Here is a 14758-nt window from a genome sequence, read left to right on the forward strand (position 1 = left end):
CGATCTGCTAATTGCTTTTAATGACTGGATGTTTTATATGAGACATTATGTTTTTGCTTAATTTTTGCATGACTGTGATCTTTAACACGTTAAGGATAACCACAACGTGGCAAAGCCTGTTGTGTTGTAAAATGGCTCAGGCAGCATGTCCACTTAAGCAGATCTCATAGTTTGTACATTTAGTGCGTAAATGGTGCATCGCAGTAGTCACTCATCCTCACTCGTCTAAGACACACACACACACACACACACATGCATGCGCATACACACATATTTTGTGCACATCCTTGAAGGCCATGCACAGATTGTAGTGGTGCATAACAGGTGATAACTTGGTGCCCCATTTGTGCCAGTGCTGAAACTCCTACTCTTTGGGAACACAGATCACCAATGCTTTTGTCCTTAAGGGACCATCTAAACAATGCATAACATACTTCCTTTGTATTTAGGTAAAAGAAAGTAACATCACATCAAATCACTTGTAGTAAAAAGAGCTGTCCTCTAAGCCGACTACAAATCTCGCTTAAAGGAAGCCACTCTCTTTACTACAGGTGATTTGATGTGATTTTGTCTTCTTTTATCTAAATACATGGGGAATAAAAATAAAAATTTAATGTCAGGCATTTTTTTATATATTTGGTTGTAACTCTTCTGTGTCTTCTCAGAGATAAGAAAAATGTAGGTTTGATCATTTTTGAACATTCATTTCATAAATAAAGGAGAGAAAGCCAAAACGGCATCTTCGAGAACCAAACTCCAACAATGTAAACCAGCCACAATAATATGCTATTTATCAGTTATCAGTCCAGAACTTCTGTATCAGTCCATCCTTACACGTATTCATTTGATCTGCTTAAGGTTAAGACTTTGGCTCAGTTGCTCAGCCGGGCTGTGTTTGATGAAGGCCGACTGCAGTTCTTCACTGAACTGCCTTCTGTCGACCAAGTGCAGAGGTTATCAACACAGACGCTGCTGTTAAACAGTTTACCGGTGGTGCATTGGTACCTCACAGCTGTGTCTGATTTTACTAGTGTCTGCTCATAATTTTAAAGACAGTTTCCCCACCCCACCCTTGCTCTTTCACACACGTGCACGCACACACCTGTAAGAAAGGAGGAAAGGAGAAACAGGGGGGCTGCTCCGTTAGACTCTAATTGAGGCTTTTTCTCTGGTCTACCCAGGACAGCCTGCACCTGCTGGACGCCAGTGGGGTGCTGCGTGTCCCGCTCTATACAGCCTGGCTGGAGCTGACCCATAAGGAGGTACAGTAAGCTGTCCCGTAGTCTAGCTCTAGCTGTGCGGTGGCGATGCTAAATCACCTCTAGCTTTGTCCCTCTACATTTCGCTGGCCTTTAGGGGCAGCAGTGCTGTTTCTGGGTCAGTTTGGATGTGAGCAGTGTAGAAATACACACCGGTACTGATCCTAGATCAGCCCTACTAGACCAAGAGCATCCTAAAAATACCACATATCTGTCTCTGGCTATAGTCGTATAATTTGCATTCAAAAAGATCTTTGCCAATATAAAGACAATAAGGATTTGATAAAATTTGAAATATTTTAAGAACAATTGAAATATATGGAATACACGTTAAGTACTAGGTTCTTATGTAACAAGACTAATAATAGTTCAGCGTAATAAATGGTCCTGGGGCAGATTTGTATATATGGATGTTATTATAGGTTTCTGGCTTAGGATTCTATATAGTTAATTAATATAGTTAATTTTATTGGCTACACTTAGAATGGCTTGTGGAATCATTGGTCTTTAAAAGAGTGTGAACTAAGGCTTTTTTTTGGGATCCTTTTCTTTGTAAAAGTAACGTTCACATCATAGAAACCTGCATGGTAGTAACAGTATTATTGGTGGCAAGTGGCAAAAGCCCTCAGAAATTCTGCAGTAGTGATGCACAAAGATATGGGAATCTTATCAGTTTCAGCTGATAGATTGGAACTTTTAGGAGATGCTGGGCTACTCTGCTAAAATATCACTGCTTTATTCATTTTATCACATTTGTAACCATGTAAAACTAATTGTAATATGTTTTCTTAATGCTCATCCAGGTGGATCTACTCCCACTGTCTACATTTTATTAATGTTTATTTATTAGCATCAGCACATATGTCCATGAAAAATATCAAATATTGTCATTAGCCCAAAATTCATACACAAGTGCATTCCTAATGAGCAGGGCTTACCCTCTCTAACTATAGTGGTCTCATATCTAGAATGTCTGTATAACATTTTTTCATAGTAATAGAATGAGCCACAGTCAGAACACTTGTATTTTCAGCTCACAGACACTGTCGTCTAACAATTTCTACAAAGATATCTGAATTGGTTGATCTTTTAAAATAATCTATACATGCAAAAATTTAATGAATTTTTGATTGAAATCCATTACAGTAATATTCAGTATTACACAGTAAAATGCTCTAGCTATTTCCAAACATAACTATAAAAAGAATTTTTGGTGTATTGTTTTAATTGTCTGTATTCCTCTTTGGTGTAAATAGGGCCTCCACTCACATTTGTGAATCATCCTAAAAAACAAATGGAATCTAATTGAACCGAATTGAACCGAACCGTGGTGAAATTTCAGAGTGGAATTAAATCAATTCCTAAATAATTGTCTTCAAATTAAATCAAGGTTTCAGTTGTATACCTTTGTAAAAAACGTATAGCACAAACTTAAAAGAAGTAAGCAACAGACGAAAGGAAGGAGAGGCTGAAGCACAGGTGTGTGATTGTTGTACGCAACATGGGGGTTGAATTGCAGGAGGTCACTCTAAACCACTCTAAAGCACTCTAAAGCAAAGGGCATCGGCTCTATAAGCTGGTAGAACATTTCTCCGATGACACATTCCCCTGCCAGCAGTGGTCCGGTGACCGCTGTAACAAACGGCATTAAAAACTGTCTGGAATATTATCTGCTCCTGACACCACCTGCACTCACATGGTACACCAGTGTGGCTTTTGGCAGTGGCTGGATGTTGAGGGCCAGGTTTTGCCTCAAAAGAGATGTTACAGAACTGACCAATGCTCTGCATTTGGAGAGAATGAGAGAACTTTTGAAAGATAAATCCTTTGCTTTTTATGCCAAATGCGCCTGTGGTAGCACTCACAGGGAGGGTTAGGGATGGTTGTATTTGTATTTGTGTCTTTTTTTCTTCCCTAGTGCTGTTTTTAGATGAATGTAACATTAAGTGGCTCTAATGGATCCTTACCATGGCAAACCATATTTTCTTTGCTTTTTTTAAAATAACTGTTTGATGTACTACACTGTAGTTAAACAGAGTGTTCTCAGTGCACGTTTTAGCCCAAACTGCTTCTTCACAAATGCACATACAGGGGGGCCAGTCAGAACAGAGGTCATTTACATATACCATGTCTTAAAGGCACAGTAACGAAAACAGCTTATTTGCTTTTAACAGATAAAGAGAGGTTGGAAAAGGATAGACAGAAAAAGCCACACCTCTGATAGGAAGGAAGCATGATGTCATATCAGCCGGCACAGCTGAGTCACATACGCTCTTACAAGCTCAGAAGAGTGCAGAGATAGATTTCACTGCAGGACAGACACAAAACAGATGTGAAGATTTATGTGTACTTTTTGTGCTTGAGAGAAGTGAATGTGTTGTGTGTGGTGTTGCAAGCAAAAGATAAGCTTGAACAAGCAATTCAGTCTGCATGTCCTGTTGATTTTTTTGTTGGGACACGCACACCTTGTTTTTATATGTGATAATAAAATGTTCCATAAACAGACATATATCTGTTCTTATATACATACATATATGTTGGTACCTATATGTCATAATGACATGTAAATATGTGTGCATAATAATCAGAATAATATGTGCCATATGTAATATGTATGTATTAAATAATCTATAGACCCCTGCATTCGTGTTTCTGTAGTTGATATCATGCCCCCATATTAGGAACTTTGGGTCTAGGCTGGGTTTCTCAATGGAAAAGATGAATAGGATTTTAGAACATTGCCAATATGGGATAAACAAAATGATTCTAAAGCCAATATGTTTTACTGTGCACATGTTTTCTTTGAACATCATTGGATCCTCTGAACTATTAAGAAGTTGAGATATGAATCTTGCTATCAATGTATTATATTTATGTAAGTACCTATATGTAATAATAAATACCCTATATGTGGTGCATATAAGTGCTTATATGTAATAATAAAATGGCCCATATGTATTATACACATCCATACATTATGTCACTGTCCAAAAAAAAAACATGAATCTCTAAAATGTAAAAAGATTTTATTACAGATAATTTTGGATCATTTCTATTAGTCCATTCTTCATAAGATGTTTAAACAATATTAAGGACAGCTGCAGTGTTCATGGTGGCTGTGATATTCTTAATAATGAAATGTGACTGGAAGTGGAATGTATAAGTTGGACATGAATCACTCAGCTTTCTGTTAATCCTCCACTTCCTTGGAATCATCTAGACTGGTATCTAAACAGCCCTAGGCTAAGCTGTAGAGGCTAGTTTGCGTTCCTGTAATGCAACGATCCACACACAGAGTGTAGTGAGAGACTACTGCTGATTATTTATGTTGGCATTGTTACATATGAAGATGTTCTGTCATCCAGCATTAATCCGGGTGTGAAAGATCACTTCACTAATTTGTCTGACGTATCTGCAGGTTAACGATTTCTTCATAGGGCCTGTTTTTGTTGTTTTTTTTTTTTTTCCAAATGTCATGTGAGATTACTGGTCTGTTTATCATCTTGTTGATCTGTTTATTGTCTTTAACCTTTATAAGTCACAGATACCTTAAAAATAATTTTAAAAGAATTATTTCTGACCCACAGCTTATTAAAGCAAGTGGAGAAATTCTGTGGAAAGTATGGGTTCTAAGCTTGTGTTGATAAAACCTTAGTAAAAAGGAGATATTTTTAGCATTTGAATCTTATTATTGTTGTGCACAATCTTGTTCTGCAGAAAGAAGGATCATCCATTAGATTTTTACCACACTTCTGTCACTTTTTAGCATTGAAACAAACAAAAAAAAGTTCATACAGAATGAAAATCATGTAAATATATTACATTATACACATAACTTGTAATTACAGGTACATTATATTGTATGTATAGTAACTCAAACATATATCAAAAAGACAATAATTACTCTAGACTCCTAATTAACATAAAGGTAATAACATTTGAGCTCTGGCCTGGTCAGAGTTTTGTCTGGTGCATTTGATGTGCATAGAGTGAAACTGAGCCTGGAGGTTGGGTGCCCACTGTGGGCTCTTGCTAGAGGAATGTGTCCTCATTCAGCTTGAATGACTTCAGAGCAAGGTGTCTTCATCTTCTCATGTATTTGTGTGCATAATGTGTGTATCTGTGTGTAACTATACAGCTTCCATATATATAAGTAAAAGTTTATATATGTTTTGGGTCATGCAGTACAGTGTAGTATGTGCTAGATATCTCTTTTACTCATTTTTCAGAAGGCTAGGTGAGCGATTGAGCTCTAGATATTCAACCTGAAGAGTACCTTTTTGTATTTATGTGATTGCCGTTTAAATGAATCGTATGTTTTACTTTATATCTGGTTTGGTTGATGTATGCACTCTTTAATGGTAAAAAAAAAACAAACATTTATTTGCTTTTTATCACTTTTATTTTAAGTGATGATAATGATGATAATTATAAACCTCTGTCCCACAACATAGAGAAGGATTACTGACCCAGGCAAGTGGGGCCAGTGGCTTCTGACTGCCAGGGGCCTTGCTTGGGGGATTGGGGGGAGCTCAGGCCACAAGGCCTGAGGTGGCTCAAAAGCTGGGGACAGTCCACTGAAGATAAAATAAAATTAATGAATTTCCCTTGAAAATATGATGATTAAATGAATTCAATAAAATGTCCTTGCCAGTAATTAAAATAATTAAAAGCCTTCTAATAACCATCAGAAACATGTAGATAATAATAGACAATTTTACATTAATTAAGATGTAACATGTTCATTTTTATAGTGTTTTTTTATCACAAACAAACTATTTATTAAAATTATTTATAAGGGTTAAAGGGGCTTCCAGAGACATTCCCACTGCCAAAGACACCTCCACTCTGCCCACAACCCTCTTAGTGAAACTTTTACACCTTGCTAAAGAAGTGACATGACATGACAGCATAACTTTTTGCCTTAATAAAGAACACATACAGGCTATCAACCAAACCAAAAAAAGGTACTCAAATGGTAGACTGTCACGTATACTGCGCACAGGTGCACTGTCCGGCTGTCCTGCTCTCATCTTTTAAACAGATGACTCTGTTAATATCCCGCTACACCTCCATCAGGAAATCCTCACTTACTGCCTTCACCTCTCTCTCTTTTCCTCCGTCATCTACAGACGACACCACTTCACTGTCTCTGAGTGTGAGATTCCTCACACTCTGCATAGCGTGACTAAACACCCTGCTAAAGTGGGCCTGAGACAACAGAGGTTCCCACACGTGTCTTATCAGCAGTGCTGTTTGCAGACTCTGTTCAGGCTGCCTGCTCATCTAGGGCACTTCTTAAGATCTCATTAGTGAATAGCTTGCACTAATCATTCTCTGATATCAAAATTTGTTTCTAATATAAGAATATAGGACTAGGATATGTGTTAGGGTTGCACAGTGTGTTGTTGGTTAGTCATGATTGCAATATTTGCAGCACAGTAATGCAGTATGTAATCTGCTGTTGGATTTCTAATAGTCTGTTAGCGCTAAGCTAATGCTAACATTTTTAGTTGTTCTAGATTAAACACAGACATTTGAAGATATTGATTTTTTTTATTTGTAGCATTTTATAGATATAAGCATATATTTTACCTGTATTTTACATATATTTCAGTTTTGCAGTGACTCATTGAGCCCACCTTACTTGGATGTTATTACCTAGATAAAAAATTGTGATTGGACAATTTGTTTCCAACCAGAACGTAACAGTGAAATAAGAGTATTACTACAAAATTTTCAGTTTAAACAATGATTCTGTTTAATAAGAATTAGCTAAAGGTTAGTTTCCAGAAATTGTTTTGCCTTTTCTGAAACTCAGTACATGTTATGACTGGCATTAGCTTTAGCTTTGTCTGCTCTGGTTTTAGCATTAGCTTTCCTGGCTGTGGTGTTAGCGTAAGCTTTGCTGGTCCTGGCATTAGTGTTAGCTGTGCTGGCTATGGCCTTAGCGTTAGCTTTCTGGGCCTGGTCTTCGCAATTAGCTTTGCTGGCCCTGGTGCTGGAGGTGCAGAGCAGCTTGTCAGGTGAGGTTTGTGTTTGTAAGTGAGGTAAGCCGAAGTGAAGTGGACACCGGAGTGAAACCGGAGAAGGCTGTGTAGCCTTTTTCCTTCTTCCAGGTTGTTCGGCACATTAAAGGAACAGAACAGGACAAAGGCTGCTGTCCGTCTGCATCTTTCTGGAACATGGCCGAGCATTGATAAATGGGCCACGTTATTGAGACATGTCCTCTGTAACATATAGGACTGAAAGTGTGGCTCTTGTCCTGTGGGGCAGGGAACAACACAGTGCTAGCTGTATGCCCCGAGGGTGTCTGTGTGAGTGTGTGTGCCTGTATGGGCCAGGTAGGTTCCTTTTAATTATTCACTGCTCTAGGTTTACACTGCCACAGGGAGGGTGAGGTAATGGTGTTTGAACTTTGTGTAAAAAGGCTTGGGGGACGACACTGTTGCAACAGAAGCAGAGAGATGTGGCGTTCACGCACAAACATGCATATAATACTAGTCACTGTGGACTCGCCTGATTGAATGTTTTTCATAATGAATGTCTTAAAGACAAGTTGATCTAAATGCTTACACAAATGTTCGGAATTTGTTTCTGAATATAAATATTGAAGCTAATGCCTGTGCATGGACTTATTTCTGGAACAAAAATTTACTCTTAAAGGGCCCGTATCTCATATAGCGTACCATTTGTGTAGGTTTAAGTATTAAAAACAGTGATAAATCTTTTTTACATGACCATTTTCCAGCCTCTCTATGTTCATTAGAATTAAACAGGCTCTTTTTGGTACTGTTCCTTTAAAATGGCATGTGTTAATAACTTCTCTTCTGATTGACTGTCCTATATTTTGCCTCAGTTAAAAAGCAGTCCAGGCAGAAACGCTCCATATACCTTCAACATAAATGGGCAAGGCTGGAGTGCTGAAGGTTGAAGTGGGCGATAAATGTAAATGTGTTGGTTTCAGCAGTTTCAAAACGTACCGTTTCAATTCAAATGTGCAAATTGGGGGTGCTTTGGGGGTTACTTCAAAGATTTTGATCCCTGCCTAGCTGTAGCAGTAGGAGTTGTCCAGTAATAGGGGCTTCTGAGAGTGTGGTGGCTTCACAGAAGAGGCATGGAAGAGGTAAGGGAGCAGGGGGTGGGAGACAGGCTGCATTTCCTCACTCTAACCCAAATAAAATCACACGCTCTCGCTCACTGCTTCCTTTATTATGAAAATAGCCCTATCGGCCTTCGACGCCTCCGTTGCAGGTTTCCTGCGGTGAAACCCCTCCTCCCCAGAACAGACCAGCACACCCTCAAAAAATTCACTGCATTCTTGGCTGATGTCCCTACAAATGTGCATTGCCCTCAGCTAAAAAAATCAAATTTAGACAATTTAGTCCTTATCCCGTGTGTGTCTGAAGTTTGCTTCTGTAGTTTTGCACTGGAGCCACAAGGCTAATGTAGCTAACACATACGGACAAAAATATGACAAAATTAAGGCTTCAAGATCGTTGCAACTACTCTTTTTAGCTGTGCGACATACAGTGTTAGTCTGTTTGAGATTCCTGAGATTACTTTACAGCACAACACAGACTGAGGCATGTGTTTTATGATTACAGATGCTAATTGGCTAAAAGTTTCCCTCACTTGTTAGCTACATTAGCCTCCTAGCTTCAGTGCAAGACTATAGAAGCAAAGCCAAACACAATGTGGTTGATGAACTACATTTGGTATAAGGAACAAATTGTTCAGATTTGACTTTAAACCGATTTGAACCGGTTGAGTAGCTGGATATGCGGTAGCGTGATTGCATTCTTTTTCTCACCATTTTCTCTTCATTTCTTTCTTCCAGTTTCGTGCGTAAGATGAAACTATCTATAGTGCCCTTTCCGTCTAATCCCAAACAACAAAGTTTCCTTCCTGCTGAGTGACAGGCCGAATGGGTGTAAGAGTATATTTTGGCTTGTCAGTTTGGGCTGTCTTAAGGCGGTTTGTCTCAAAGCTGAGGCTTCCGCACAACTGTAAGTGTCAAATCAGAAAACTCTTCAGAAACTTGAGCTCAGCCTCTGGGCAAAACAACTGAGCTTCACAGCAGCTACAGTATGCTCTCATGTAAAAACTTGTGGGCAGCAGAAATGTAGCTGGGTTTTTACCAATAACAGACAAACTGTGGGCTTTTCCACACCTCCATCGTTGATTCTTGTCCTGTAGCGTTTGGTTCTGGCTACCTGTTTCTAGCAGGTCTTTAAGCTTGTGTCCTAAACACTGATATTAGGTTCTCTGATCTGAGCACGTGGTGCTTTTTGGACTGCTAGGATTAAGCCAACCCTGTAAAATGATTTCCAGTAGGCGCAGGGATGTTGTCTAGTCTTAAGTAGTGGATATGCTGTGACTAGCTATTAGCCTATCTAGCACATGACAGCGTAACTAACCCCAGAAACATTATGAGTCAGAGGAGTGGTTCATTCGCTAACGTGTATTACAGAAAGTGCGGCCTTTTGAATTAAAGATCCAGTCAACCTGTTAAAGGAGTATGCTGGAAAATAACCACCTTCATTGTGGAGATCTGCACAAGCATAGTAGCCAGAACAACCTGAAAAAAAACACATTTGTTTGTGTGTTTTGTGAGCCAAGTGCCACAAGATTTTAGCAGTGATTTCAAATATGTTTTTGCCATGTGAGCCTGGCTTCTCGGTTTCATATCTGTAGGTCTCTCCTCGTTGAAGTAGATAGGAGTCTGGTCTTGTAAGAGTGGAATAGCTGCCTAAGGGCAGTGCTAAGATGCCAAGTGGACAGATAAGGACTTAACAAGGAGTTAAAAGGAGTTATTTCATGGCTGTTAAGAATTGGATTTCAAGGTTAATTTAGTGCTTGTGTAAAAAGTAAACTTCCATATTCAGAAACTGGATTTTAAAGTTGGTATACACAAATCAGGCACATTCCCTATCTTCTTTCTCTCTGGTTTTCTCTCTCAGTCTCTCTCCTCTCACTCAGTCTCTCTCTGCCTCTCTTTTTCTCCCTCTCTCTGTCTCTCAGTCATTTTCTCTCTCTAAAGCTCTCTCTCAGTTTTCTGTCTGTTCCGGTCTTAATTTCTGCCTCTGTCTCTCTCTCTCTCTCTCTCTCTCTGTCTCTCTCTCTTTGTCTCTCTCTCTCTCTCACTCTCCCTCTACCACCTCCTGATCTCCTTCTTCGCCCTCTTTGTCACAAGCTGTGGGGATCAAGTGCGTTGCCATGGCGCCAGCAAGCCTATCGTCCCTAGAGACGAGCGTTAGGAGATGAAGGGGGAATTGTCAACACCTGAAAAGGGCGAAAGAGAGAAAGACATGTGGAGAATGAAAGAGGGAGAGAGAAAGACAGTGAGAGGAAGAAACACTGGAGGCCTACATGTTTTTACGTTTACAGAAAAGTGTCCCAGATATTAGTGTAGTGAAAAAAAAAGTAAAGCCCCTCAAATAACTGACCGTTTTAAGGAAAACAGAGTGCACAAACAGAGGCCTTCTGCAATTCACACATCCAGATGTGAGTATGCAGTTGTTCATATGTGAAGGAGGGCTGCATATTTGGATTTAGAAGAAGTGACTGTATGTTCGTTGCATGTCTGCTGTTTTCACTTCACTTGCAGGCAGCTGAGTAGCTGTACATTTTACCGAAATGAAGGTTACATTGTAAAGTGTCAAGTCGATATTCATTGGAGCTGGAATGCTGCAGCCAGGGGCGATCCTGTCCCGCCTCAGTGAGCTGACTAACACACGCTGCTATTCAGGGAAGAACTTAAGAGCAGATTGGCCTTTTGAAGAACAGTTGTGATCTGACAGCTGGACAAATAGTCTCATATCCACTATAGATCTCACTACGTTCCTATTAAGAGTATATGTGTGTGCGTGGTGTCTGCCTGGCTGCTGCATTAGTACACATCTCAGTGTGGGACCCCCATTGGTCACATCTGTGCTGAGGCGCCTCTTACAGGACCCGATTGAAACCTGATCCGACACCTGCTGTTCACTCCCACACCTTACTGATAAAAACACCACCAGATTTGATCTCATAGGGGAGCAAGTAGTATGGAAAACACAAACTCCCGTCTAGACCACACTCATCAAAGCCCTAATGATGCTAACAAAGCTAACAGCTTTCTCTCAGAGTTTTATTAGGTTAATATTATACTATTTAGATTATGGCCTCGGTATGTGGTTTTTATTGTCATGATATCGGTTTTGGTAATGCAGATGTCTCTGAAGGCTCCGATATGTAAATGAGCCTCTGATCCATCCCAGTGTTTTCTGTTGTGTGCTTTTAACATATTGGCCAGTCACTCCAGAGGAGTGTTTCTGTGGATATTGTGATGAATCAGTGTATTCATGTAATCCAGCAAAAGCAAATTATTTCAATCGAGATAATGGAGATCAGTCTTCGACCATGTCTCGTTATTGATTTAATAATGTGTTTATAATGCAGATCTATCTTTGACCATGCCATGTTATTGATTTAATGTGTTTACAATACATTGCAAGGCATTTTGTAGATGCAATATTCTGCATTATAATCACAATACAGGTGTTTTTTCCATATCGTACAGCGCTAATTTAGATAGGAAAGACAAGGTTTTTAAGTTACTGTGTTGCTCCCCAGGGCGGCAACCTCATACAGGCTGGCACCTGTTAGTTTCAGAGGCCAGAGGGCACGCGACATGCTGCTGCAGATTCAGGGGTGTTCATATAGAATTTCATATGCATTTCATGCTGTATAGACCCTTAGAATAGGAATTGTATCTTACTATACTAGAATACAGTATATTAAAGTTAAGCACATTTTTTTCTTTCTTTTGAAAAAGCCTGAGGCCACTTTGAAAATCTGTGATTTTTTATTCAAATCTGGAAATAACACAATTTTGAAAAAATGTAGGTAAAATGAAACATTAAAGATTCTATGCGATTTGTACATGACTATTCAAAGTTAAGCACGTTTATCTTTGCTTTTTTTTTTGTCCATGCCAAATATCTTTAAAGCAAAAGGGAGACACACACTTTTTGTAATGAATTTTTTTGTATTAAATTATTTTTCACTAGTGGCACCTTTAAAACCACTGTATGTTTTGATTACACAGACTGAAGTGGGATTGATCTGTGTTAAGCTTATCTTTCTCTGTCTCTCAGTAGTGTAAGTAGCCTAGCTTCTGTTTCCAGATAAATCCAGAGGTGGTGCATGCCCAAACAGGATTCTTCTCGGCACTTATGCTGCTTGTTTGGCACCCCACATGTCTGTTACCTGCCAGTATTGGTTGCCGCCAAACCGCTTGAGGAGAGTCTGGCACAGGCGTCAGAGGGGCCACTGATTACTTGCTGCCTTTTGAAGGTGTTTTGATGGATCAGATCCACACCAGAGTCTGGGATAACCCCAAGCTTAGTGCCTGTGGTCCAGGTGTTCAGATTCGGACGTTCTGCTGCCAAATCGTTGACGTTCCATTCTGTTGAAATCCAGCTGTTGAAATTTCATGTTCATCACAAATTGAACATGGTTGTTTATCAGGAAGTTTGCTTTAAGCAAACATTTTTGTCTGACAGAATAAAACTTGGTCTTTCTGTGAAAGCTCTAATCTTCTTATAAGGACAAATTTGATGCCTCGGGTGACTCTGGGTAATGCTGTTCTTTCACTGTTGTAGACATGGGAGGTTTTGTACATTCTTTTACCTGCTTTCCGCTGAGTGGGAGCCTATCAGGGATGCTAATCCAGTGCAACTAGACTATAGCTCTGACCGGTGTTTAGGCCAGTTTGAGGAGACGCTCAGTCCTATCACATTCCTATCTAATGTAAAATGCTCTATCTGGGCCTTTTCTGGACTTAGTAGAGCTAATTGATAAAAACTATAACAAAATATGCGCATATTGATGTGGCCATATTCTCATAGCACTGTGCTTTTTGTAACATTCTTCAGCACTGTTCTCAGTGATTTAGCCACTGTTTATCATTCCTTTCTCTCATAATCTTTCTGCTGGAAGATTGTGTGAAACGAAAAAACAGTGATTTTCCCCTGAGTTAGTAGCCAGCGTGTTGTTATTCTACTCCCCTGAGAGCTTGATTAAGAGGCTAGATAAATGACTCTGTGAAATCAAGCGCTCTGGAGCTTAACTCTTAAATCAAAGCTTAGGGCATGCCAGTGAGGCTGACTCGCTTGACCCTGCCTGTTGTTGACTGTGTCGTACTGTACGGTACATGGTACACGCTTATGAGGGAGCTGGCACACACTCAAAAGCGCTTTCAGCTTCTGAAGGAAAACTAGCGCTACTGGAAAAGAAAATGCATTGAAGTTTACAGTAGTTTGTGAACTAACCGGAATATTTCCTTGTTTTAGTTTGGATTAGTTAGGATTTGAGCAGAATGGCCCTAACACAGATCTTTTTATTTCAGTAAGTTTGTAGGCTGTGGTTTGTTAAAGGCATTTCAGCTAAAGTTCAGAAAAGTTCAGCAAAAATCAAGTTTACACATCATTCCCCTTAATGCAGTTGACAATCAGCAATCAGCAAAGACATGTTTAGTGTGTGAAATTTGCCTTAGTTTTGTGCTGGAGTTATTAAGGTAACATGGCGAAAAAGCAATAGAAGCGTATATCCCAAACCGTCAGACTGTGTCAAGTTGATAAGTAGTCTCAAACAGACTTGCTCATGTGGCTGCTGATACTGTATAACATATACTGTTGTCTATAAATATGGACAAAAATATGTTTAGCGTAGCTAAAAACAGCTGCCAATTTTGCATATTTTGGCCATGCTGTTGCCACAGAAAGCAGTTCATATGCAGGAAGTGGGGGCTTTTATGAACTAGAGTCTCTTCAGTGTGTTAACCGCAGCTAATGTTCGTCCATCAGCAGAGTTCTTCCACTGGGGCGTGCGGGACAGGTGTTCATTTCAGACCCTCGTACAACAGAGGCGCTCTGGGGCTCCGGAAAGGGGAAGGATGCTAAAAACAGTCCCCAGCTAAAGGCTGCATCTCTGGGCAGGCTGTGTGCCAGCAGCCCTGGCCTGGCCTGCTTGGAGCTTTTTGACTTTCTCTTTTTTTTCCTCTTCTTTGAGCAGCGCTTGGCTCAAAGCCAGCGGGCTTAATGAGATTTCAGTACTGGTCACTTCCCTACAAAGAGGGCAGAGAGCAGGACGTGATCTCACTGCCCTTAATGATATTGCTGATCTGGGATCAGTTTAAACATGCCTATGATACTGTATGACATTCAGGTAAACTGGCTGCAGTGACGTGCTGTTTAAAGTGCTAAATATCTAAATACAATTTAATGCTTACCTTAAAATGTAGTCGATCAACATGTTTGGTGTCTGTAGTTGCTTCTTTAGTTTTACACTGGAGCTAGCAAGTAATGGAAGCTTATACACATTTAGCATGGCCAGTTAGCACTGTGCAAAGTGCATGCTTAAATCATTACGCACTTGCCTCAAACCATGTTTAGTGCTTAGGTCATCTCAAATAGGCTTGTTTACGTGGTTTCTGACATGGTATGATTTATTGT

General features: G+C 39.8%; 1 protein-coding gene across 4 annotated transcripts in view; it reads left to right on the plus strand.

Moving 5' to 3' along the window:
* Positions 1-14758, plus strand: part of celsr1a (cadherin EGF LAG seven-pass G-type receptor 1a) — a 118481-nt gene that overhangs the window by 62382 nt on the left and 41341 nt on the right. For 3 of the 4 annotated variants that reach the window (XM_036577356.1, XM_036577355.1, XM_036577357.1), the window contains exon 6: positions 1182-1262. The exons of the other annotated variant lie outside the window; for it this stretch is intronic. In XM_036577356.1, coding sequence (XP_036433249.1) covers positions 1182-1262 — 81 coding nt within the window. The remainder of the gene's footprint in view (positions 1-1181; positions 1263-14758) is intronic. 4 annotated transcript variants of the gene reach the window in all.

The sequence above is a fragment of the Colossoma macropomum genome, unplaced genomic scaffold (genome assembly GCF_904425465.1).
Source record: "Colossoma macropomum unplaced genomic scaffold, Colossoma_macropomum, whole genome shotgun sequence".
NCBI lineage: Eukaryota > Metazoa > Chordata > Actinopteri > Characiformes > Serrasalmidae > Colossoma > Colossoma macropomum.